Source organism: Jaculus jaculus, chromosome 3 (genome assembly GCF_020740685.1).
Source record: "Jaculus jaculus isolate mJacJac1 chromosome 3, mJacJac1.mat.Y.cur, whole genome shotgun sequence".
In the NCBI taxonomy this organism is placed as follows: Eukaryota; Metazoa; Chordata; class Mammalia; order Rodentia; family Dipodidae; genus Jaculus; species Jaculus jaculus.
Genome location: NC_059104.1, coordinates 136,823,742 through 136,850,110, shown reverse-complemented (window position 1 = coordinate 136,850,110; position 26,369 = coordinate 136,823,742). Strand labels below are relative to the sequence as shown.

The following is a 26,369-nucleotide window of genomic DNA, read 5'->3' as shown; positions in this document are numbered from 1 at the left end:
GGGCAGGGCAGCAGGAAGCACATCTCTCAGGCACCCTTTTGAGTGAGGAAAAGCCCACAGCCAGAAAGCAGCAGACGTGGAGAGCTCCTGCCTCTCTGGGCTGAGGCGGCAGGGACAGGGCCCCGCGCTTGCAGCCAATATCTAAGTTTCCTGCGGGGGGCGGGGGAAGCGAGGAGGTGTCTCCTTCCGTTTAAATAAAATAAAATCAAAACCACTTTGAAGAATTCAAGAGCGATCATCACCAAATGATAATAGTTAAACACAACCATCTGGGCAGCAAGGGTTTTGAGGGAGAGAAAAGAAAGAAAAAGAAAAAGCAAACACAAATAGGTCGATGTAAGGATAGATAGGGTGACCCACGACCCCTGGTTTAATCCTATTTTAGTCCACGGCTCTAGACGCCCCCTCCGTCCAGGGAAGATAGGATAGCTGGTCACTATCAGGCAGCGCCCCTTAGGGTCATCCCCGGCCCACGCAAATCCCCATGGGCGCTGTGACTCCGGTCTCTTCTGCTGTCACGCGTCCAGCGCTGCTGTTTGCGCTCCCAAGGGCGTCGCCTTACCACCTTCCATGGATGGCGCCGGCGGGGAGCGGCTGGCGGCCCGCAGAGGGGCGCGCGGGGGCGCCGGGGCGCACGGGGACTTCACGGACTGGCCGCCGCGCTGCGTGGTGGTGACCGGTAAGCCCGCGTCCCCCCGCGTCCCCCGCGTCCCCGCGCGCCCGCCGCTTTCAGCTCGGAATGCGCGCTTGCCGGATCCTGCTCGTAAACAGCTCCCGGGGGCGGGGGGGAAACGAGTGGCAACTGGTGACGCTAGGAATTCCAGATGGAAGCTAACTTGCCCCTGTGACCTATGAAAAGACAAACAAACAAGGGGCCCGGGCTCTCCTGCCGCGGTGGCTCGGTGGCCTGCACGGACGTGCCCACTTGTGGCTTAGGCTTGCTGAGACCTCCTCGGTCCCCCAGCCCCGCCCGGAGGACACGTGACATTGGGGTGCAGGGGAGCTGGGGGGCTCAGAAAGGACCGAACCTTTTCACCGATTACACGCTCCTCGCCCGTATCATTGTCACAGCTGGCCCCTGGGGACTTAATCTTTCCTCACCAAGCTCTTTGCTTATTTTTAGTTACTGCTTCATTTACTTTTAGTTACACCCGTTTGACACATCTAAAGGTTTTCGAATTGTGTTGGGTTCAGAGCACGTAGAAAAGGATTCCTGTCACCTGTTTTAACTGAGTTATTTAGCTAAATACTTTTCAGACTGCAATTTATATTATCAACCTTCCAAAAAGAGAAGAAAAGAAAAAGAAAATTCTTCGGCAACTCTTTTTTTTTTTTCCCCTCCCATCATTTTCTCCAATCATTTGTGTTGATTTTGTGTCTACAGGCTTGAAGGGTTCAAATTACACATGAGTTCCCCAAGAAACTCTACGCCTGATAAATGCAGTGTTTGTCCCAAAGGAAATGTGAAGACTGAAGGTCCTCCTTGGGCTTAGAATTACACCCCACCCTTACCTTAGTCTTATCAGCTTGCTGTTTGTTCGTCACCAGGTGCCATTTGGGATGCCCTGTGGCTTCCAGAGCCCCAGCTGCCTTCATTAGCGGTGTTTGGTGCGCCAGCGGCAGTCTCATTGCGTAATTGGATTTGCTACGTGTGTAAATCTCGCCTTGACAATTGGCATGTAGACAGATGGTGGGAAAGCAAAGACTCCTGCAAACTGCCTTAAGATCAAGGCATTCTGGCACCGACAGTAAGGTAGCAGTGAGAGAGGGGAAGAGACTGAACCCTCCCAAAGGCCCCTTGATTCTCAGACATTTCTCCTGCCCGTTCCCAAACTCCACTCCAGGGCCTTGAACTTGACCCTGAAGTTTGGCCCAGCAAAGCAAATGCTTCCAACCTTTGCTAGAGAGGTTGTTTTTCCTCGTTTAAAACAACAGATGTTATTTTTGCAAATCTGAATGATTCCAAAACGTGTGATTTATGAGGACCCTGGTATCTCATTAAAATTTTCCCTAAAACTCAGTATTTTCTCTTGTTCTCTATGGCTACAGGTTCCTGTGGCCGTTACAGCTGTTTACCCTATAGAATTCAGATGTAGCCAGATGATGCCTGTGGGCACCCTGGATATGAAAGGCCCAAGAATTCAGAAGCCCAGAAATACTATCACGCTCCGCTCCGGAGGGAGCTTAAGCGGTCCCCTGCATACCTCAAACTCCAGGCTTTACTCTCTGTTGGAAGCAAGTAAAGAATCCCTCTTCTCATTATATCAGAGTCCGCTCCTAATATAAAACTAGGTAAAAAGGGCATGAGATAGCCCTCAAGGATGGGAAATGAGTAATGAAGTGAACCACTTATTTGGTTTCTGTAAATAGCCTACACCATAAGCCTTAATAGCCCACACTGTAAGCCTTAGTAGCCTGCACCATAAGCTGTAGCAGCCTGCCTCAGACCACCAAGGTCATAGGAGGCTGATACCATACTCTGCTACCCCCACCCAAGGACCTGTGCAAATGCTGACCTCCGAGGTCACAGGAGACTGATACCACACTCTGCTATTCCCACCCAAGGACCTGCGCAAATGCTGACCACCAAGGTCATAAGAGAATGATTGGTCCACGAGGGGCTTGAACAAATTAAACTAATTGGCTTAGAAACTATGGGGTGGCACAAACTGACTGGCTCGCACCCCGCGGGCTCCTGATATTAAAAAAATGATTGGTCTAATGCACAGGCTTTGTTAGAAACCCTATAAAAACTGTCCTGTTCCTGCATTCGGGGCTCTGCAGTCCTCTACCCCTGTGCGGTGTACGACTGTGGGCCCCAGCGCGCTTGGAATAAAATCCTCTTGCAGTTTGCATCAAGACTGCTTCTCGTGAGTGATTTGGGGTGTCGCCATATCCAGGCAGAGCGTGGGGTCCCCCTCCTGGGGTTCCTTCAGGCCAGCCTGTTGCAAAATTTCCCATTCCCTGAGAGTTTTGCTCCAGTGAGCTATGCTCTTGGTGGTTGCCAAGGCTTACCTGGAGGCAGAATATCATGGTAGCAGGCATGTGGAGGAGGAGGCTATTTACCTGATGGTGGATTGGAAACAGAGAAGAGCAGTAATCAGGAAGGGTTCAGGGGTGGGGAGAGATGACTCAGCAGTTCAAGACACTTGTTTGCAGAGCCTGATGACCCAGGTTCGACTCCCCAGTACCCACATAAAGCCAAATCCACAAAGTGGCACGTGTGTCTGGAGTTTGTTAGCAGTGGGAGGGGCCCCTGGTGCACCAGTATTCTCTCTCACTCTGAAATAATTTTCTTTTAAAAGAAGGAGTCAGGGCAAGATACAGCTCCAAGGTGACCTTTAATCCCAACACTCGGGAGGCAGAGGTAGGAGGATCACAGTGAGTTTGAGGCCACCCTGAGACTACATAGTGAATTCCAGATCAGCCTGGGCTAGTGTGAAACCCTACCTCAAACAACCAAAACACACACCCACACAGTAAAGACCTAAACAAAAGGAAAGTAAAAGAGGGCTGGAGAGATGGCTTAGTGGTGTAAGGCACTTGCCTACAAAGCCAAAAGACTCAGGTTCAATTCTTCATGTGCCCATGTAAAGCCAAAGGCACAAGGTGGTGCATGCATCTGGGGGTTGCAGTGGCCCTTGTGAGCCTGTTTTTTTTCTCTCTCTCTCTGTCTCTCTCTCTCTGTCTCTCTCTCTCTCACACACACACACAAATAAATAATTTTTTAAAAGAAGGCCAGGCTTGGTGGCTCACACCTGTAAACCTAGCAATAGGAGGCTGAAGCAGGCATACCCCCTGTGACCTCCTTCCTTTGACAAGGCCTCTTCTTCACAGTTCCCCCACCTTCCAATAGTGAGATAGTCCAGTGTTAAATCCACCAAAAGAAGGCTAGAGAGATAGATGACTTATTGGTTAAGGCACTTGCCTGCAGAGCCAAAGGACCCAGGTTCACCCTGGACCCACGTACAACAGATATACAAGGTGGTACTTCAAATCATGTAGCATGTGGCTTTTTTTTTTTTTTTTTTTTTTGAGTCAGGGTCTCTCTTTAGCCCAGTCCATCTTGGACTCACTGTGTAGACCAGGTTGGCCTTGAATTCCAGAATTCGTGGTATGCCTGCTTCAGCCTCCTATTGCTAGGTTTACAGGTGTGAGCCACCAAGCCTGGCCTTCTTTTAAAAAATTATTTATTTGTGTGTGTGTGTGAGAGAGAGAGAGACAGAGAGAGAGAGAGACAGAGAGAGAGAGAAAAAAAACAGGCTCACAAGGGCCACTGCAACCCCCAGATGCATGCACCACCTTGTGCCTTTGGCTTTACATGGGCACATGAAGAATTGAACCTGAGTCTTTTGGCTTTGTAGGCAAGTGCCTTACACCACTAAGCCATCTCTCCAGCCCTCTTTTACTTTCCTTTTGTTTAGGTTTTTACTGTGTGGGTGTGTGTTTTGGTTGTTTGAGGTAGGGTTTCACACTAGCCCAGGCTGATCTGGAATTCACTATGTAGTCTCAGGGTGGCCTCAAACTCACTGTGATCCTCCTACCTCTGCCTCCCGAGTGCTGGGATTAAAGGTCAGCACTAACACACTTGGCTAGTATGTTGTCTTTTGGATTAAAAAATTTTTTTTCAATTAGGTTCATATAAGTTGATGGTTGTGTAAATGGTTCTTCATTTCAAAACTGTGACTGGGTTAAGTAAGATACATGTCATGCAGTATAGTTCACTCATTTATTTATTTATTTGTTATTAAATTATTATATTTATTGAGGGAAGTACAGAGCCAAGGAAAGGCACCCATGTGGTTAGAGATTCCATGTGGAGGGCCTGGAAAGAAAGCATGGAAAGAAAGAGAAAAGAACGTTCAAGGAGCTCCTGCCAAGTAGGAAGCAGGAGGGGTCAAGGAGCCATGCAGAGAGTAAGGTGGGGGGGGGAGGTCCTTGCTGGGCCTGGGCCTGGGCTGAGTTGCCAAGGCCCAGCCAAAGGAAAACCTCACCCACAGCTGGAAGTTCCTAAGTGGTCTGAGAACCTGCCCTCCCTTTGCAAAGGTATTTATAGGTGAACCAGAGGGCCAGCTGGTTGGTTAGGGCTAGGGGCTGTCTCAGGAAGAGGTTAGCCCTGGCATCAAGTTCCAGGGGCTGAACATGACCAACCACAGTGTTTAAATGCTATGAAAGACCTCCCTTCCAGGAGGGGTCCTAGTAGTTTGTGGGAAAACAGGTCTAAGGAACTAAGCAAGAAATAAGAAGCCAAATCATCTTTGATTTCTAGCAAGTGCAAACTTTCCTCCCTTTTTTACCTTCAGGGGTCCAGTCACCCTAACTGTACCCCCCTCTCATTTTCCCCTCTCATGAGAAGACAGACTACGGCTGTTAGGGAACAAGGGGTGATGACATCAGATCCTGAACTATTTCCTGCTGAATGGGGCATGGAGTTGTGGCAGTTAGAGAGTCTCTCCCAGAGAGGGAAACTATTCTAAAGGACCCCAAAAGTATATTGATGGAGTGCAGGAAGATAGCCTTGGAAGAAAATGTTGGAAAGAAAGAATAAAAATAAGGAGTTAATGAGTGAGCATGCAGCTAATTGGTCACCTTTAGGGTTTTCCTTCTTGTGGACTTCTAGGCCTTGGGGAGCAGTTGAGGGAGCCCAGGTAGATGGAGTTGGATTGTCTCAGGACCATCAGAGCATGAGCTGGATGATTTTCTTCCAGAACTGTTCATTGAATGGCATTAGCAGTCTGACATGGCCTGAATCTGTGTCTGTATGGCTCGTAAAACAAATGAGATATTAGAAGAGTTATCAGAAACATATACAACCTTTAACTTTGATAATGGTGAATATACCATATTTTGCATAATAGCCTTCCAGAGTGTACCTTTTTAAATTTGCTTTGGGGTTAGCCAGGGCCAATGGTTGGTACCATAGACCCAATGGGTGCCATTAGCTATATAAATATATTTTTGGTCTTACGATTTATTTAAAGATGTTCTGGTACAAGTTAGAAGAGATTCACTGTAGTTCCTAGTATAAGGAAGTCTTTTGAATTAAGTGACCCTTGGCCAGAGTCATCCATATATATATATATTTTTTTAGATTTGAAAATAACCCTTTTGACATCTATGGTTGATTTTCCTTATTATAGATTTAGAACTATTAGAGATGGGGAAATGTCTTAAGCATCGATTTTCCCTCTTGGAAAGCTCTTGTTGTGTTACTTAATAGGCCATTCATATATTTGATGTATCCCTTTATCTTTGGTTATACATTTCTCTCTGAGTGCTTAAGACCAAGCAAATAGCCAACACTTAATCAAGGATTAATTTTGGAGGTCACTAATGGTTCTCCAAAGGAGACTTTAAGGACCCAGGAGTAGCCCTATAGCTTACTGATGTTTTCTGTCTGTTAGGTTAAATCAAGGCTGTGCAGACCAAGTAGTTTTTCCTTCTTTGGGAAGCTAGGAGGACTAATTGTTCCTCAATTGTGGCTCTACTGTTTCAGACTGTACACTGTTGTTGTTGTTTTTTTTTTTTTTTTTTTTGTTTGTTTCTGGATCTCCATATCCTCCCTAATCAGGAAGATAGGTGACCAGGGGGCCAGTGTAGAAGGGTCCTATCATTTCCAGTGGTCTCCTGACCTGGGGCACAGGCCAAACTATTGGCCTTTTTAGCACCAGTGATTCCAATTGGCTTTGCCTTCTACATAGGTTATTATTACACTTATAAAGGAAGTTACACCAGTCTTGAAGGATATAAATCTACCATATTTGATTACTGAACCTATCCAGTTAAAGATTGACATCAATGTTTAAAATTATTTTGTTTAACCTCTAAGTTTTGTTATTCTGTAGCAGCATAGAGTATATCTGAAGCATTAGAAAATAGGCATGTCTTACCCTTTAAATACCTAATAGCTATGAATGCAGGGAGAACTTGTTACCAGTCTTGAAAATAATATACATCTAAACCAATTTAACCTAGAGATTGTCAGCAAAAGAGAAGTAAGAATATAAAGTCTTGGCACCTGTGTTTGAAAACATCTATGCTTAGTCCAGATTCCTCTGTGGGTACCAATTACCCACGGAATGCTGGAAACAGAATCACAGATAGTGAAATTATTTCTCTCAGATGAGGACCATTGTTTGAACAAGAGGCTATACCCTAAAGCAGGGAATATGTCTTAAGAGTTAATTTTGTTACAAGCACTGAACTTGAGGTGTAGGAATGAGACAGTTACTTTACATATAATAGAGCAGAATCTGGTCTTTGTTGAACCAAAACAGCTAAGCTCTAATACAACCCTTGACAAATCTGTTTTGAAAAAAGAAAATACTATTTGACAACTGTTGCAGCCAGGTTTGCATTGCTGGTAGAAATCACCCAACCAAAAGCAGCTTGTGGGGAAAAAAGAGGTTTGTTTTGGCTTATAGGTTCAAGAGGTAAGCTCCGTGATGGCAGGGAAAAACGATGGCATGAACAACATCAAGTGGACAATAGGAATGTGTGCCAACACTAGCAAGGTGGAGCTGGCTATAACATCTATAAGCCTGCCCCAACAATCCACTACCTCCTGGAGGTGTTAATTCCCAAGTCTTTATCAGCTGGGAACCTAGCATTTAGAAACACCTAAGCTTATGGGGGACACCTGAATCAAGCCACCACAACAACCAATGTTTTTAGGTGAATCTTGGCTAATAATTGATCTCAGGAATAAAAAGAATTTTTATTAACATAAAACAATTTTATGTCTTACCTATGACTTAAAATTGGTAAAGCTTAGGCAACCCATCCCAACATATTTTACCCAACAGGAGGATAAAGGTGATAGTGACTGAAATTAAATCACTGAAACTTAAGTGATAAAACCTGGTGATGACTAATTGATAGAATTAGCATAAATAAAACAGGAACTATCTTTAAAGTCACAATGTTTTTAGGTATGAATACCTCATATTTGGAAATTAAGCACTGATACATGAACCTTTATCTTAAGACTGAGTTTCTCTAATAGTTAAAACCTTGATAAACAGAGGAACCCAATTTATTTTATTGAGAGCCTTAAATCCAGTTTTTATAAACCTTAAATCATAATAGGTAGCATCAGTGAGCTGTTGGTGAGTTTTTTGAGTTCTTTGTATATCTGGATATTAATTTTCTGTCAGATGTATAGCTGGCAAAGATTTTTCTTCCATTCTGTATGTTGCCTTTTTGCTCTATTCACAGTGTCCTTTGCTGTACAAAAGCTTTGTAATTTCATGAGGTGCCATTGGTTGATTAGTGGTTTTATTTCCTGAGCAACTGGGTTTATATAAAGAAAGTCACTGCCTATGCCAATATGTTGATGGGTTTCCCTATTTTTCCTCTAGAAGTTTCAGAGTTTCAGGTCTGATATTAAGGTCTTTGATCCATTTGGGCTTAATTCTTGTGCATAGAGAGAGATAAGAATCTATTTTCATCCTTCTACATATAGATATCCATCTTTCCCAGCACCATTTGTTGAAGAGCCTGTCTTTTCTCCAGTAAATATTTTTGGGATTTTTGTTGAAGTGTACACTGGGATTACAGGTCACTGCATCCAGCTTTATGTGCATTCTGGGGATCTGAACTCAGGTCATCATGCTTGAGCAGCCAGTACTTAAGACACTGAAGCATCTTCCCAGCCTCACTTACCTATTTTTAATTGGATTTTTAGAAAACATAAATGCCTACTTTCTTTTTTTATATTTTATTTATTTATTTGAGAGACAGAAAGAGAGAGAGAGAGAAAATGGGCACACCAGAGCCTCCAGCCACTGCAAACAAACTCCAGATGCATGCATCCCCTTGTGCATCTGGCTTATGTGGGTCCTGGAGAGTCCAACCAGGATCCCTTGGTTTTGCAGGCAAATGCCTTAACTGCTAAGCCATCTCTCCAGTCCTAATTGGGTTTTTTAATATTGAGTTTTCAGAGTTCCTTATACATTCTATATATGTGATTTTTAAAAAATCTATTTTTCTTGTAATTTGTCTTTCTGTCCTCTGAACGGGGTCTTTTTAAAGAAAGAGTAGACATGCTTGTTTTGTTTTGCTTTTGAGACAGGATCTCATGTATACCAGATTGGCCTCAAACTCATGATATAGCCAAGCATGACCTGGACTTCTTTTTTCTTTTTTCTTTTCATTTTTAAAATTTATTTGAGAGAGACAGAGAAAGAGGGAGAGAGGGAGAGAGAATGGGTGCTCCAAGGCTTCCAGCCACTGGAAACAAACTCTAGATGCATGTGCCACCTTGTGCATCTGGCTTACGTGGATACTGGGGAATTGAGCCTTGAACTGGGGTCCTTAGGCTTCACAGGCAAGTGCTTAACTGGCTTAACTGCTAAGCCATCTCTCCAGCCCCTGAACTTCTGATTTCTGATTGTCCTGCCTTCACTTCCAAAGTGCTGGGATTATAGCATGTAGCACCATGTCCAAGTTTGGGCTGGGAATCAAACCCAGGGCTTCCTGAATGCTAGACAAGCCCTCTACCAAGGTGCTCCTCTTGGAAATCACTTAGTCCATGTCTTCACTATCCCCACATCTCATTCCCAAACTCATTTGCTGCACTTCTGGAACCTGAAAACTATTGCAAGAGACATGGAGACTGCAGGGCTTCTGGAGAAGGGTTGTCTCAGGCTGGCCTTTTGTTGTTGTTGTTGCTATTGTTTTGTTTTTCGAATCCTTTTTTTAACAAAAGATTACAGTTTTATTTATTTATTTTATTTATGAGAGAGAGAGAATGGACATGTCAGGGCCTTTAGCTGCTGCAAACAAACTCCAGACACATGTGCCATGTTGTGCATCTGGCTTATGTAGGTTCTGGGGAATTGAACCTGGGTCCTGTGGCTTTGTAGGAAAATGCCTTAACCATGAAATCATTTCTTCAGCCCACAGTGATCCTTTTGCCTCAGCCTCCTCAGTGCTGGGATCAAAGGCATGCAGTACCACACTTGGCAGAAGGGCAATTTTCTGCTTTCCTCAGTCAGCTGCAAAAAAGTCAGTTTTTTAAAAAATAACCTCTTTCCACTAGCCTATCTTTTCCTTTTTCTTTCTGGTACTGGAGTTTGAACACAGAGCTTTGTGCACCCTTAACCACTGACACTGAGCTATACCTACACTGCTCCAAACATTTTCAGCCATGATGGAGTCCAATTTATCAGTTTTTCTTCTGCAGATCTTGCTTTTGGTTTAAGTCTAAGGGTTCTTTGCCTTTACCCTCAGCTCCCAAGGTTTTTTCTTCTTTTTACCCTAGAAATTTTAGAGTTTTACTGTTTACATTTAAGGCCACTGTCCTCTTTGAATTCACTCATGCCTAAGGTATGAGTCTTGGGCTAAAGGGTCAGTGTTTTGACTCTTGGTGCCCCATTGCTCCAGCAACTCTTACTGAAACTGCCGTTCTTCTCATGCATGGTGGCAGCACTTGGTAGGCAGAAGTAGGAGGATCACCATGAGTTCAAGGCCAGCCTGGGACTACAGAGTGAGTTTAGGTCAGCTTGGGCTAGAGTGAGACTTTCTCTCAAAAAAAAAAAAAACAAAAAAACAAAAAAACAAAAAAAAGCTGGTGTGATGGCACATACTGTTAATCCCAGCACTCAGGAGGCAGAGGTAGGAAGATTGCTGTGAGTTCAAGGCCACCCTGAGACTACATAGTGAATTCCAAGTAAGCAAAGAAAGAAAGAAAGAGAGAAAGAAAGAAAGAAAGAAAGAAAGAAAGAAAGAAAGAAAGAAAATACTGTGTTCCTCCCTCCATGAGATTTTTGTACCTGTGCAGGCCTTCGTACCTGTGTTAGTTACTTTCTCATTGCTGGGATAAAGCACCCAGCCAGAAGCAGCTGATAGGAGAGAAGTGGGCCATTTATTTTTAGTTTATTTATTTATTTATTTATTTATTTATTTTGCTTATAGTCTAGAGGGGAAGCTCCCTCATGTCATGATCAGAAGCTGGACATCACCTCCTTGCCAACATCAGGTGGTCAATAGCATCAGGAGAATAACCTGAACTCTAGCAAGGGAGAGCTGGCTATAACACGCTGAAGCCTGCACCCAACAACACACCCTCCTCCAGCAAACCTTCACCTCACAAATTGCCATGAGCTGGGAAACCAAGCATTCACAGCACGTGACTTTATGAGGGACATCTGATCCAATCTGTTACACCCTGTGTCAACACACATTTGAGTAAATGCACATCGGTCTGTTTCTGCTTCTCTATAAAACCCGTGTTACGGTTTGAATGTGAAATGGGTTCATGTGTTTGAACACTTAGTCCCCAGCTGGTGGCAACAACTTTGGAAGGCTATGATGCCTTTAGCAGGCAGAGCTTCGCTGGCGTGAGTGTATTGCTGGGAAGCTGGCCTTGAGAGTCGGAGCTCCACTCTGGTTCTACTGACATGCCTCAGACTTCTGTAGCAAGCTGCCTTCCTCCCTACAATGGACTGGTTCCCTAAACCATGAGTTAGAATAAACCCTTTAAATTGCTTCTGTTGAGGTTGTTGTAATGATGAGGAGAAAAGCAACCAATGGGACTTGCATTTCAATCGAATATTTGTGTGCAGTATTCCCAGCCCTCCCAGCTTGTCAAGGGATTGTCTCACCTGCTTTTTTAGGCTTCCCCACGGCGCCTTACACAGAGGACTCTGAGGATACGCTCAGACTGGCAAAGTTGTAGCAGATCCCTGGGGCCTATAATGGCTGGGGAAGCCACAAGCAATTGTAAATGGGTGGTGTGGCCGGGCTTGATCAAACCTGGGTATCTTTGGTTTCAGGTTTTGGGCCCTTCCGGCAGCACCTGGTGAATTCCAGCTGGGAAGCAGTGAAGGTAAAGCCTCCTTTGGGAACAACCGGTTCATTCTGGTTCTGCTGATAAGAAAAGTGCAGTGTACAGGACCCTTGGTAATCAGAGCTGCACAGGAAGGAAGACACATCTGGTCTCTGGAAGAAAGGCCTGACTTTGGCCCTTGGGTAGTGACTTGTCTGCCTGCAGGTATTCCTCCCACATGTGCAGGACAGGCTGGGGCGATGGCTAAGTGGGTAAAGTGCTTGACTTGACTCCAGCATTCATGTAAAAGCAGAATATGGTGGTGCACACCTGTAATACCAGCACTGTGGCGTGGAGGCAGATGAATGGATCCCCAGGGCTTACTGGCTAGTGTAAGCAGTGAGCTCTAGATTCAGTGAGACACCATCTCAAAAAAATGGGATAGAGCCAGGTACAGTGGCTCATACCTATAATCCTAGCACTCAGGTCCTCTTGGGGTATAGAGTTTAGGTCAGTCTGGGCTACAGTAAGACCCTGCCAAAAACAAACAAAACAACAATAACAACAACAACAACAAAAACTAAGGTGGAGATCACCTGAGGATACCAGACATCAGCTTGTGGCTTTTACACATGCACACATTTGCACAAACTCACATATCTAAAACAAAAAACATGCACACAGATCACATGCCATGTATATATATATATATATATATATATATATATATATATATATATATATATATATATATACACACATACATACATACACATACACACATACACACACACACATACATACATACACATAGTTATGAGCCAGAATGAGGGAGAAAGAGAGAGAGGGAAAGGCAGAGATAGAAGAAGGAGTAGGAAAAAGAAGAAAAAGAAGAGGAAGAAGAAGGGGGAGAAAAAAAAAGCTAAGGCACATTCCTAGGTAGAATGAATGAGGAGGGCTCCAACTTGAAATGGATTTCTATTGTTCCTGCCACTTCAGATTTTTGGGGTCTCAAGAAAGTCATTTCCTCAAAACTCATTGTCCTCATGAATGGAAGAATGTGATGGTTTATAGTGATTATCAACCTGACAGGACCTAGAGCCTGGAAGGGATTGTATAGGTTAAGTCAGCCTCTGTGTGTGTTTGTCTTTATTAGCTTAATTAAGGTGGGACAGCCAACTTTAACTGTGGCCAGCAACCATTCTATGGTCTTGGGTTCAGTACTATATAAGAAAACAAGAGAGCTGGCTGATCAGCAGCATTTATTACTTTCTATTTTCTCATGGGCTGAATGTAGCCAGCTGTCTCAAGCCCTTGCCACCATATTTTCCCTCCCATGTCAGGCTGCAACCTAGAACTATAAAATAAACACTTTCCTCCTTAAACTGATTTTTGTAAGGTATTTTGTCCCAGCCATGAGAAGTTAACTAATATAGAAAATTGGTACCAGGAGTGAGGTGTTACTATGATACATTTAACCGTGTGATTCTTAGTGTTTTGGAACTTGTTTTCAGAAGAAATGTGGAAGTATTTGCAACTTTGGACTAGAACAAGCCTTACAATGCTATAAGCAGGGCTTAATGAGCCACTCTTGTAGGAATATGAAAGACCAGGAGGCTGGAACTAGGAAGATGACTCAGCTTAAGCATGAGGGCCTATTGGACTAGAGACTGCCAAATTGAACAATCCTGAACTCACATAAAAATCTGGGTGTTTCCATGCCCATCTGTAACCCCAATCCATGGATAGCAGAGATCAGAGAATCACTGGGGTTTGCTGATGGACAGCAGCTTTGAGTTGAGGGAGATGCCAGTCTCAGAGCTCCCTCCCCCTCCTAAAACCAGCTTTCAAAGGACCCAGCTCTCTGCTGCACAGGAAGCCAGACAACCTGGATCTTTGAGCACTTCCACCAGCTCCCTTCCACTGGCAAGGCCCCCATGCCCCAAGGTGCATAAAAGCCCTTCCACCACCAGCTTTGCTGTCTATTCTGTCTGCCTTTCTGTTTAGATGTGTATTTTTCTAAATCTGTTCCCTCTCTCCTTTCTTTAAAGATTTTTTATTCTTTTATTTTTATTTATTTGAGAGAGAGAGAATGGGCATGCCAGGGCTTCTAGCCACTGCAAATGAACTCCAATGTGCCATCTTGTGCATCTGGTTTACATGGGTCCTGGGGAGTTGAATCTGGGTCCCTTGGCTTTGCAGGCAAGCACCTTAACTGCTAAGTCCTCTCTTCAGTCCCCCTTTCTTTTTCATTATTTCTTTCTCTCTCATTTACTTTCTCTCTCTTCCTCTGTCTTCTTAGCTGCTTTTCTTCCCTCATGGCATGGCATTCCTCTACCTCTCCCTGCACCTGACCAGCAGTCCCTTCCAGTAGGGGAAATCCCATCACAAGGAAAGAAGTACATGGAAGAGCGATAAGAGCACCCAGCATTCTTCTCTGGCCTCCACACATACATGTATGGGCTGTACACATCTGCACACACCAGTGCATATATCCCACACCACACACAGATATACAGAGAAGGAGAGGGAGAGAGAGAGAGAGAGAGAGAGAGAGAGAGAGAGAGAGAGAAAGGGTTGTAGAGATAACTCAGTGGTTAAGGCACTTGCCTGTAAAGCCTGATGAACCAAGTTTGATTTCCCAGTACCCACGTAAAGCCAGATGCACAAAGTGGTACATACATGTGGAGTTTGTCGCAGTGTCTGGAGGCTCTGGTGTGCCAATTCTTCTCTCTCTACCTCAAAAAATAAAATAAAATAGCTGGGCGTGGTGGCACATACCCTTATCCCAGCACTTTGGAGGCTGAGGTAGGAAGATTATTATGAGTTTGAGGCCAGCCTGAGACTAATTCTAGGTCAGTCTGAGCTACAGCAAGAACCTACCTTGAAAAACCGAAGAAAAGAAAAGAAAGAAAAAGGAAGGAAGGAAGGAAGGAAGGAAGGAAGGAAGGAAGGAAGGAAGGAAGGAAGGTAAGGAGAAACCCAGAAGGTCAAGAGAAACATGGAGGCTTGACTCATGAAGTTCAAAGTTCGAGAGGACAAAAATGACTTTAGCAGGAACTGGGCTAGAGGCAGTCCATAAGATATTCTGGACACACTCTTCTGATGTCCTTAGAACTTGAACAAAATTGAATTTAAAAGTAATGGACTAATATGTTTACAGGAGGACATTTCAAGGCAGGAAAGCGTTGACTTTGTGGCATGATTTATCTTTTCTGCCCTGATTCAGATCTGCGATGAAAGAGAGAAAAATGCAGAGCGGAAAGATATGAAAAACATGAAGTTTGACATGGAAATACATGAAAGCAAATTTTAAGTCCCAGATTCAGAGGCTGCAGTGTTTTGGTCTGTAATTGTTACAGATATTACCACCATTTAGGGTAAGCAAACTGCTCTGCACTGGGAAAGTAGGAGCGATGCCTTGAGGGTAAGGCCCATCCCATTGGAGGTTCAGACTAGTGACTATATGAATGTGAATTTTTAAAAATTTATTTGTTTTTTTATAAGGTAGGGTATTGCTCTGGCCCAGGCTGTCCTGGAATTCACTGTGTAGTCTCAGGGTGACCCCAGACTTATGGAGATCCTCTTAAATCTGCCTCCCAAGTGCTGGAATTAAAGGCATGTGCCACTACGTCCAGCTAACAGTGTGAATTCTTTGGAAAGGAAAAGGCTGGAAGGAAGAAGGCTGAATAAGGTTTATGCTCCCCCAGGTTAGCATACAGAGGCTCCATCCCAATCTGACAGTAGAGCTTGTCAGTGTTACCTATATCATACTGGTTTTGGAAGAATGAAGGGTACAAGATCTGGAGTATTATAGTTTCAGAGAACCACTGAGGCTAAGCAGTGTGAGGCAGGGTCCCATGAGTGGCAGTGGCGACCCTAGGAAGTTAGAGGTGCCAGGACTATGATAACTACCAAGGAAAGTTGTCCAGCATAGTGAGGGACATGGGGTAAGCACTTAATAAATGGTCATTGTTATAAATACCACAGAATTTAAATTTTTTTTAATTTTTTTTATTTTTCAAGGTAGGGTCTCACTCTAGCCCAGGCTGACCTGGTATTCACTATCTAATCTCAGGTTGACCTTGAACTCATGGTGATCCTCCTCCCTCTGCCTCCCAAGGGCTGGGATTAAAGGCATGCACTACCACACTTGGCCATTTTTTATGCATTTTTTTTTATTTATGAGAAAGAGAGAGAGAGAGAGAAAATGGGCATGCCAGGGCCTCTAGTCACTGCAAATGAACTCCAGATATGTGCACCACCATGTGCACCTGGCTTATGTAGGTTCTGGGGATTAAAACCTGGGTCCTTAGGCTTTACGGTCAAGTGCCTTAACTGCTAAGTCATCTCTCCAGCCCATGGCAGCACACTTAATTTTCAGGATGTGGCTGACCAGGAGAAACAACAGCCTCAGACATCACAGTCTGTGAGGAGGGCTGCATCTCATCTACAGTGACCTCGTCCACAGTGTACTGTCTTACAGTCTACTCCCTGGGGCAGTTTCTATGATAGGTCCGCAGATGGGTAGCACATAGACTCTGGACACTGAAAGCTGTTTGCTCACATCGACCTTCAGTTTCATGCTTCTGTCTGTTCAAGCCGAAGGTAGGATCTGGAATCTCAGGGTTTCCCAGTCATGGTGAAAATGCAACCAAACCACCAGTGTCACACACTTGAGGCATCTGTGGCATTGGTTTTGTATCCTGTCAACACAGTGGCAGGCAGGAGACTCCTGAGTTTTGTCCAATCAAGAGAAAGCTCAAAGAACCTCAGACCCACTGCCTGGCTTTGGTGTAGACCACAGGGAACAGAGAGGTCAGCCCCAAGCTTTTGTGAGCTCCTGGCTTCTGCAGCCAGTTCCTGATCAATAGCATGTTCAGCAAATCCCAGTTATCTTGAATCCTTCTCTTACTTTCTGCAGTCATGACAGTGGGAAAGAGCCATGCTGCTCAGGTTTATTGCTCAGTTCTAACAGTGACAAGCTCTGGGCCACAAGAAAATTTGCCCAATTTTAATGTGCCTCAGTTTCCTTATTTGCAAAATGAGAAGGTAATGATGACTAAGGATGTCAACACATGGCCACTGCTTAAGATTGTGTTTTAGTCAACTCCATGCTTCTGGGACAAACTTCTGAACAAGACATGGTTTATGGGAGAAAGGGATTTATTTCAGTTTACAAATCCAGGGTAAGTTCCACTGTGGTGAAAGAGGCTGGCCCCCTTTCACAGATCCAAGCAGAGAGACAAAACTAGCCAGCAAGCACACAGGAACCTGAAGCAAGGATCAGGAAAGCAGGCAGAACTCCCTCTGCATACTTAGGCTGGACTTCAGATCCATTCTCAGTGATGTATCCCGCCCTCAGCATGAGTCTGCCTACTAGGGGAAGAAGGTGAAGATCCAATTTTTTTTTTTTTTTTTGAGGTAGTATCTCACTTTAGCCCAGGCTGACCTGGAACTCATTATGTAATCTCAGGGTGGCCTTGAACTCATAGCGATCCTCCCACCTCTGCTTCCCAGGTGCTGGAATTAAAGGCATGAGCCACCACGCCCATCTTGCAAACTCAATTTCAATAACACCTGAGTCTATTGGGGGACATAAATTCAAACTACCACAGATGGGCTTGGCCAGTTGACAATACTCACATGTGTAATTCCCTACAATTAGTAGGTGATTCTGTTATTCAGGGTTCTCAACTACAGGTGTATGGGATGAGTCTGGCAAATTCACATAGGAGATGGTAGGATAGAGAGGATTACTGTGGAGGTTCAGGGCTCACATAAGTCCTAGGAAACCAGGGCAAAGAGGGCAGGATGGGGCTTCCAGGAAGAGGTAGTAAGTAAATTGACAAACTGGATGCTCTGAATGGTAAATGTCTAACACTGGGCATGCAAAGGTTAAGGACAGATGTGAGGAGCAAAGACACATGCATGTGCAGTTCCTCCTTTACACACACACTGTAGGAACTTTGGGCTGAGGGAAGTCAGTGGCTAGTGCACAAATAAAGGGCAGGTGAGGGCAAATTCCATGATCAGCCTTCTGAGCAGCAAGGGCTCAGAGATGCAAGCCAGACCCTGCCTTTAAGTTAGGCCACTCGACCTCGGGGAAGCATTGCTGTGTCCCAAGCATCCCTGATTGCTACAGATGATGGTGCGATTTCTTCTGAGAGTTTAAACTCGCAGTTTCTTACAAATGAAGATGAATTAAATATCAGTTTCTAGTTTAAGAACACAAAGGAACAAACTGCCATGTGGAAGAATCTGTAGAAGTAGATTTAGAGTCGCAAGGAATTTGGCAATTGGAATGAGAAGAGCATAACTATTTGTGTAACATTTTTAAGACAGAACCACAAGAATGAACAGTAATAGAGCATCAAAAGATCAGGCAAATTGAAAATGGGAGTTATGGAAGTTATAGAAATATAGCTATTAGCTGGCTTAAAAGACCATTTAGAATTACGATAGATGAAGAAGGACAGCAGTTACAAAAGACTATGTGTCATTTATATGATGTCTGGATTAAACAAAGTCATTGATACACAAAGGAAATTAGTGATTGTCTATGATAAATCGACCCTAGGGGAAAATGGGGAATGACAGCAGATGAACGCAAGGACGAGGAAGTGGGAGAAAATAAGAGATGTGGATAGTAAATGAGATCTTTCACTGGAGTCCTAGAAGGAGAGAACAATGAGAAAGGAAGCAAAAGGATATTCAAATTAACGGTTGAGAACATTTTGGAATTGATGAGTTACATGAATCCACAGAGGTGGTATGTGGTCATGGGTATTCACTTTATATTTTGGGCTACAGTTTGATTCCTGAACCCTTTCCCACCTCCCCACTACTTGGGCCTCATTATTAAGGCTCCAGGGGAAATGCATGATTCCATGTTTCATTCTTCCACCATTGGGTACTTTGCTATATTAGAACCTAGGTTAAAGTAGGCAACTTTTTCATAACTGTACTTCCTTTATATTGTCTGTCATTCCCCTTATCTGTTAAGGTATGTGCCAAGACCTATAGTGGATGCCTCAAACATATTGAACCCTGTGAATGCTGTCTTTTCCTATATATGACTATTAAAAATTAGGCAGAGGAGACTGACAATGTCACATAATAAAATAGTGCAACAATAACAATATATTGTGATCAAAGTTATCCAAAGCTTATGCTGATCTTAATCACCCGACTGAAGCCATATATACCCAGTGTGTCTCCACCATAAAGTTCCTCTCTTGTTTATTTCTAGAATTTTCCACTTAATATTGTTGGAGCATGGTTGACCTGCGGTAACTGAAAGCACAGATAAGGGACTGCTGCACAAGTTGGTTCTCACCACTCACCAGATCCCATTGCTTTGAAGGACTGCTTAAAGAATGCTCTAGCCTCCCGACGTTGGGTGAATGTCAGTCAGCTGTGTCTTATACCTTGTCATAGTTGGGCAGTGCTTATACTTTTTTGCTGGTTCAAACAATAGTGCTTGGCACTCAGTCTCTGGGGCTTCGATTAGCTGAACCGTATAATATCCTTCCCATGTCACATGCTCCATTGGCACAGGAAATGCTTCAGCCAGCTTCTCTCTTAGTAGAAGCCAGGCCAGAAGTTTGAAGACAGAATTTTGTGCTGCTCTAAGTGTGATTGAAAAAAAAAAAAAAAAAAAAAGAACTGCCTACAACACACACAGGTGAATGGTAGAGAAACCTCACATAAACAAGGGTGACCCTGGAGTTCAGCAGCAGGATGTCACATTTGAACAGGGATTCCAAGAGCTTCTGGGGAAACAAAAGAGAAAGGGAAGGCATCTTGCGCATGCTTTTTCCAACCTCCACCCTCACATTCGCAGCATGTCTCAAATCTGGTAAAACATTATCATCCCACATCTGGATTCTGCCCCCATGGCTGTAAGCCTGCTAGAAGTGCCATTAATCAGGACCCTGACCTCTATGAAGACATCAGTAACCACAGGTGATTATACCCTAGGCCAGCTTTGAAAGGTTATAACTCTCTCAAGTACTTCCAGTTCTCCCAGCTTCGGGTTCCCACCCTGGGCCCCAGCACTCACATGCCACATTCTCTGTGGGGAGCAAGATGTGTGTCATACTGGGTTTCCCATCTTGAAAGCCATTTGCAAGAATACCTAGACAGGGACCAATGAACGCAGAGGTTCTGGGGAGGTGGAACCTCAGACACCATTCCCAGAGATGGAGAGATGGTTGGGAAGTGTAGGGGTTTTGAATGTAATGTCCTTGTAGCCTTAAGTATTTGTGGTTAAGTTTCCTACTTAGTCCCTGTTGCAATCAGCTTCGTGTTGCTATCAGAAAACACCTGACCAAGAGCAGCTTGTGGGAGGAAAGGATTTATTTTGGCTTACAGACTCAAGAGGAAGCTCCATGATGGCAGGGAAAACTGATGGCATGAGCAGAGGGTAGACAGCACCTTCTGGTCTACATCAGTTAGACAACTGCAATAGGAGGGTATGCCAAACACTGGGAAGGGGAAGCTGGCTATAACACCCTTAAGTACACCCCCAATAATACACTGCTTCCAGGAGGCTTCAATACCCAAATTACCAACAGCTGGCTACCTAAGCATTCAGAACACTTAAGTTTATGGGAGACACCAGAATCAAACCATCACAGTTCCCACCTAGCAGGTAGAGCTCTGCTAGAGGGAATGTGTTACCAGGGCCAGGCCTTGGGGTAGAGTCCAGCCCTGTGTGTGTTCAGAGCAGCTTGTTCTTGCTGTTTGTTCTTTGCTACGGATGTATGATCAAGTGAGGCAGCTGTCTACACCGTGATGAAGCTTGCCCCAGAACTGTGCGATGGACATCAAACTCTTCCTCTTGTAAATTGCTTCTGGCTGGGTGTTCTGTCCCAGCAATAAAAAAGTAACTACAATAGGAAGCCAAAAAAAAAAAAAAAGAAAGGGAGGGTGGGCTGGAGATCAATCTAGGGACAGTAAGGATGATGGCTGGACTACTTTTAGGCTCATAGCATAGTTGTGCATATTTACTACCTTTTCCTTATCAGTTTATCCACCACTGGGTACTTTTGCTTACACCTCTTGGCTCTTGTGAATAATGCTGCAATGAACATGTGTGTGCAAATATTTTGGGGAGATCAAGCTTTTGGTTCCTTTAGGTATTCCGCACAAGTAGGACTGTTGGAGTGTATGGCAAGTTCCGGTCTAGGTGTTTCAGGAACAACCCATTTCTCTTCATCCTGAGAAATACGTGCTGGTTTTCTGTTTGCTTTTCAGTAGAAGCCACCTCTGTGGATATGAATTTCTACAGTTAGGCTATAAAAGTAGCGATTAACCTTGAGCAGTGTGCCCCTGGACTTCGCACAGCACCCAGCCTCACTTGGCATGCACTTTGGTCCACAGATGGGCACAGGGTTCTGAGAAGAGGGGGCCTTTCACTGTAGGGGAAAGGGACACAGTGATGACAGAAAGTTCCCTTTAAGTCATTACAAACTGTTCTAACCAGTTAGTGGGTTTCAGGATTATGTTATCCAGCCTTCATTAAACTAGTCCTCACATTATGATCAAGAAGTCCTCACACACAGATAGGAGATAATATGAGAGAACAGCAAAGACACTTCTCCTGCCCCTCACACAAGCTCCTTGTCAGCTACATTTTGATAAAAAAAATTGTGATAAGTTGACAACACCATGGTCCAACAAAGAAAGGAAAGAGTTAAGAAAAGCACTTAGAAAGATGTACATTCGCCTATTAATAGCAAAGCCTACTTGAAGTGTGCATTGTATGTTGAGACACCAGCTAATGATTAGGCATGACCATGTGCAATAATTTTATTAATAGGACCATGCAATCACAATATGTGGGGATAATGCCTGTAGGTGGAGGTTGGGAATGGTGGTGTCACTGTCATTCATTCCTGGAGTTCTCATGTAAGACTGACACACCCACTTGGAAGAACAACTTTAAAGGGTATTTATTGGGAATGGGCTGGGTCAAGTGTCACATATGAAGAATGGGACTTGACATTGTTCAGGCAAAGTGGTCTGAGCGAGGCTGTAGTCAGCCTCGGGGGCTACTCCGAGCTTGACAGTTAGCCTCCCGTTGTCACTTCCTGCGGCTCTTCCTCAACCTCTGATGGATGCGCCTTCTCGGGGATGTGAGGAGTGCCTGGCACGGTGCTGAGGATCCTCTGGGGTGGCCAGGATGATGACTGGACATTTAAAAAAATTTTGTTTATTTTTATTTATTTGAGAGCGACAGATAGAGAAAGAGGGAGAGAGAAAGAGAGAGAGAGAGAGAGAGAGAGAGAGAGAGAGAGAGAGAGCATGGGCGCGCCAGGGCTTCCAGCCACTGCAAATGAACTCCAGACGCCTGCGACGCGTGCGACCCCCCCTTGTGCATCTGGCTAATGTGGGTCCTGGGGAATCGAGCCTCAAATCAGGGTCCTTAGGCTTCACAGGCAAGCACTTAACTGCTAAGCCATCTCTCCAGCCCATGACTGGACATTTTTAAACTGAGAAAAAAAAATGGCGCATATATGTGGCCATGGATTCCAGAAAGATAGTGCGGGATTGGAAGTTTGAGTAAAAGACACTGTTGTGGTCAGCTTTGCGTTGCAGATCAGGTTACTTTAAGAGGGGCCACATGCTGCCCAAGGCCAAAAGGCTGGGAAAACAAGACAGTTCCTTGTTGCCAGGATCTCAAAACCATATGAAGTATGGTCTTGGGTCCTATCTAGTGTCTTCCTGACTTTCTCACCCTGACTCCTATCCAGCACCTCTGTTGCCTCTAACACATAGACTGAACCATGAGGTCTAGAACTTCGGTGCCTTAAAAACCTGTAAGAAAAAAATATCTTCCTTTGTGCCTGGGAACTGAAGCCTTTCTCTGGCTGTGAGTTCGAGGTCAGCCTGAGACTGCGTAATGAATTCTAAGTCAGCCTGGGCTAGAGTGAGACCCTACCTTGAGAAAAAACAACAAACAATCAAAAAACAGGAGAGAGTAAGAGAGTCAGAGCAAGAATGAGAGAATAAGAATGGGTGTGCCAGGGCCTGGTGCAACTGCAAATGAACTCCAGACACATGCGTCACTTTGTGTATGTGGCTTTATATGGGGAACAATACCCAAGCCATCAGGCTCTGCAAGCCAGTGTCCTGAATCGCTAAGCCATCTCTCCAAACTCAGACAGAATGGAGACTCTGTCTCTTTGTCTGGTTTCTTATCCCTGTGAGTACTTGGAGGGCAGGACTGAGGCCCAGTGAAGACCCTTGGTGTGAGCCCAAGGTTGGGCTCTAGGATTCCCCTCGTGTCCGATCACCCGAGGCAAGTCTAGCTGCTTCTTTCTGCAGGAGCTCTCCAACTTGGGCCTGGGGATGGACACGGAGGTAGAGCTGCGAACTCTGCAGTTGCCTGTAGATTACAGGGAGGTGAAGCGGAGGGTCACCAGAATCTGGGAAGATTTTCAACCACAAGTAAGTGATGGCGTGGGAGGTGGCAGTTCCAGAAGACTGATGATGTGGTTGGGCCTGGAGCCTGTGAACTTCCTACACCTGGTTCTAGGGTTGATAATTGAACTATATCTTGCCTCCAGGTCCCCTCAACGATGTGTGAGGTCCTAGCTTATGACATAAAGTTCTGAGTTTGTTTGTGAAACTTTAGGATGAGTCATGGAAGAAAGAAAAGCTTGAGAAGAGAGGAGAGTGGCGGTGGGGCGGGGGTGGGGGGAGAAATGGAAGTGTTATTTCAAGCCAATACTCAAGCATAACTTCCACCTAAGGGAAAAAGGACTTGTGTTAAAATCCACGTGTGCCAATGTGGAGCTGGCTGGTTCTGAGAGGACTTGAGGTAAAGACTCCTGGGCCTAGAAGAGTGATTTGAGAAATATTCTCCCCAACGGCAGCCCACCTTCAAAGCACCCTACCTACATGAACTGAACATGGATACTCTATAAAAAATAAAGAGTATACTGGGTGTGGTGGCGCACACCTTTAATTCCAGCACTTGGGAGGCAGAGGTAGGAGGATCATCATGACTTTGAGGCCACCCTGAGACTACCTCATGAATTCCAAGTCAGCCTAGGCTAGAGCAAGACCTTACCTTAACAACAAAAAAAAGGATTATGTGATTAAGGCTATCATACACAAGCAAGCTGGTAGGATTGTGTCCAAATGCTCTAATAGAATAATTGACAGCTATTTCTGAAAAAGGAAAAATAGTTCCAAATAAATTCTAGTACGATTTTAGGAGTTGAGGAGATGGCTCATTTGGTAAAGTGCTTGTCGTGCAAGCATGAGGAACTTAGTTCAGATCTCCAGCCCCCATGTAAAATACTGGGCACAGTGGTATACGTGTCTGTGATCCCAGCATTGGGAAGGCGGAGATAGGAGGCTCACTGAGTCCTGCTGGCTAGCCAGTCTAGCCAAGTCAGTGAGCTCAGGATCATTGAGAGACCTTGTTTTCAAGGTAAGCTAGAGAATGATTGAGGAAGACACCCAGTGTTGACCTCTAGCTTCCACACACATTTAAACACAAATCCATGCGAATCTGCATACACACATACACCCACTTGCATATGAACACACACTGGTACGCACACACACCATGCATACACATGCACAAAAGAGAGTTTATTGGACTGTTGTTAACTTTATGAAAGTTTAATTAAAAAGATGTATGGTGCCACTGAAAGGCTTTGCTTCTGCTGTGGTAGACTTAGGTGCCAGCTTGTTCCCTTCCCCCGTAATGCACCCCACACCTACCTGGAAAGAGGATGTACAACCCGGTGAGAATATTTTGAAAGACAAAAGTAACTAGCTGTAAATGCAACATGTTTTCTCTTCAGCTAAAAGAGCCAGTTGATTTAGTTCTGGTCATATTAATTATGGGTATAGGCAGGAATCCTAGGGTTTCTTGGTGGGTTTGGTGCTTGAGATGTTTGGTGCCCAGAGCTGGGCTCTCACATTGCTGAGCTCCTGCATATTTGGTGATCTGCCTTCCTGTGATCTCTCTGCTGTGCGTGTTCACACAGCTTGCTGTGCATGTTGGTGTGGACACTTCTGCAAAGGCGATTTTTCTGGAACAATGTGGCAAGAACCGAGGCTACTGGGATTCAGACATCCGGGGCTTTCATCCTGAAGGTGGAGTGTGCCTCCCAGGAGGCCCGGAAGTGATGCTGTCAGTGTTCAACATGAAGGCGGTCTGCAAGCGCATTGCTGTTGAGGGGATCGAGGTGGCCTTTTCCAGAGATGCAGGCAGGTACACTATGCACCAAGCCAGGAGGGGAGAGGGAGTGGCCTTCTCTCCCCTTAAGAGGCTATTCTGTACTGTATTGTCTAGATGGCTACTTGGTCACAGGCATCTCTAGAGTTGTCCTTTGTCATAGGTAGTCTAGTGGGGCCATACCCCTGCCTGACCCAAATTCACCTGTTCCCTTAGCATGGGTGCTCTGTTCCCTTAGCATGGGTGCTCGGGCATTGCTATAGGGGACATGGAAAGGCAAATTTTGAGAATGATATTTTGTGGGAGAGAGAGAGAGAGAGAGAGGGAGGGAGGGAGGGAGAGAGAGAGAGAGAGAGAGAGAGAGAGAACATTTTCTACCTTAGTTATTGAGACAGGGTCTCTCACTGAACCCAGACTCCACTCCTTCAGCTACACTAGCTAGCCAGCTTGTTTTGGGATTTTCTTGTATCTGTCTCCAAGGATTGGGATTACAGGCATGTGCCACCACACCCAGCTTTTATGTTGGTGTGGGGACCCAAACTCAGGTCCTCATACTTTTGTGGCAAGTATTTTACTGGTTGAGTCACCTCCCCAGCTCTTGGAAGCCTTTTAATTTTTATTTTGGGGAGACCAAAGTTGAGAGTTAACAATGTAGAGTAAGGCTCAGATAAACTCTGACCTCAGTAAACATCTCTCCTCTTTCCAAAGAACAAATAAAAAAAGGAGTCAGTGAAGGTGTGAATGAGGAAAGGCATCTCTAGTAAAGAGATTTGGGTTTTTTTTTTTTGTTTTTTCTGAGGTAGGATCTTGTTCTAGCCCAGGCTAACCTGGAAACTTCAAATTTACATGATCCTTAATCCTCCTACCTCAACCTCCTGCGTGCTGGGATTAAAGGCGTATGCCTCCTGGCTAAAAGGGTTTTGAATAAATTGCTTGGAAGTGTGATCCTCATTTGTCTTGGCCACTTGCTGTGATGGGGACCTTAAGAACAACAGCTAGTATTTATCTAGCTCATTCCCATCCCTGTGTCCTGAGACTGAAAAACAAAACTTGTTTGGTCCCCTTGAATGGCAGTCCCATCTCCTCATGCTTTGTGAAAAGCAAAATGTCCTGTCCCCTTTCACGGAGGTCACAGAGTCTGAGAGGTCTCAGGGGATTTCACACTGTTGCAGGTATGTCTGCGATTACACCTACTACCTGTCTCTGTACCACGGAAATGGGCATGCGGTCCTTATCCATGTCCCTCCACTGTCACGCTGGCTCCTGGCCAGCATTCTGGGGAAAGCCTTGCAAGCTATCATCCGGAAAATGCTGGAAGAAAGCTGGGAAGGCCAGGCCCAAAGTGCGCTGACAGCCGCTGAAGGGAAACCACCGGGGGATGCCTCCTTTACATGA

General features: G+C 44.8%; 1 protein-coding gene across 1 annotated transcript; it reads left to right on the top strand.

Moving 5' to 3' along the window:
* The first annotated feature begins 570 nt into the window (after window positions 1-570).
* Window positions 571-26,369, top strand: Pgpep1l (pyroglutamyl-peptidase I like). Its single transcript, XM_012948683.2, has 5 exons — window positions 571-763; window positions 11,778-11,830; window positions 23,105-23,227; window positions 24,784-25,010; window positions 26,147-26,369. Exons 1-5 carry the CDS (start codon window positions 571-573, stop codon window positions 26,367-26,369), a joined length of 819 nt encoding a protein of 272 aa, XP_012804137.2.

What these genes read in the sequence shown, in the direction of transcription:
- Pgpep1l (XM_012948683.2), top strand. Translation starts at nt 571, where the DNA reads ATGGATGGCGCCGGCGGGGAGCGGCTGGCGGCCCGCAGAGGGGCGCGC. An exon ending in GCGCTTGCCGGATCCTGCTC is followed by an intron (nt 764 to 11,777) that starts GTAAACAGCTCC and finishes CTTTGGTTTCAG; the next exon opens with GTTTTGGGCCCTTCCGGCAG. An exon ending in CCAGCTGGGAAGCAGTGAAG is followed by an intron (nt 11,831 to 23,104) that starts GTAAAGCCTCCT and finishes TTCTTTCTGCAG; the next exon opens with GAGCTCTCCAACTTGGGCCT.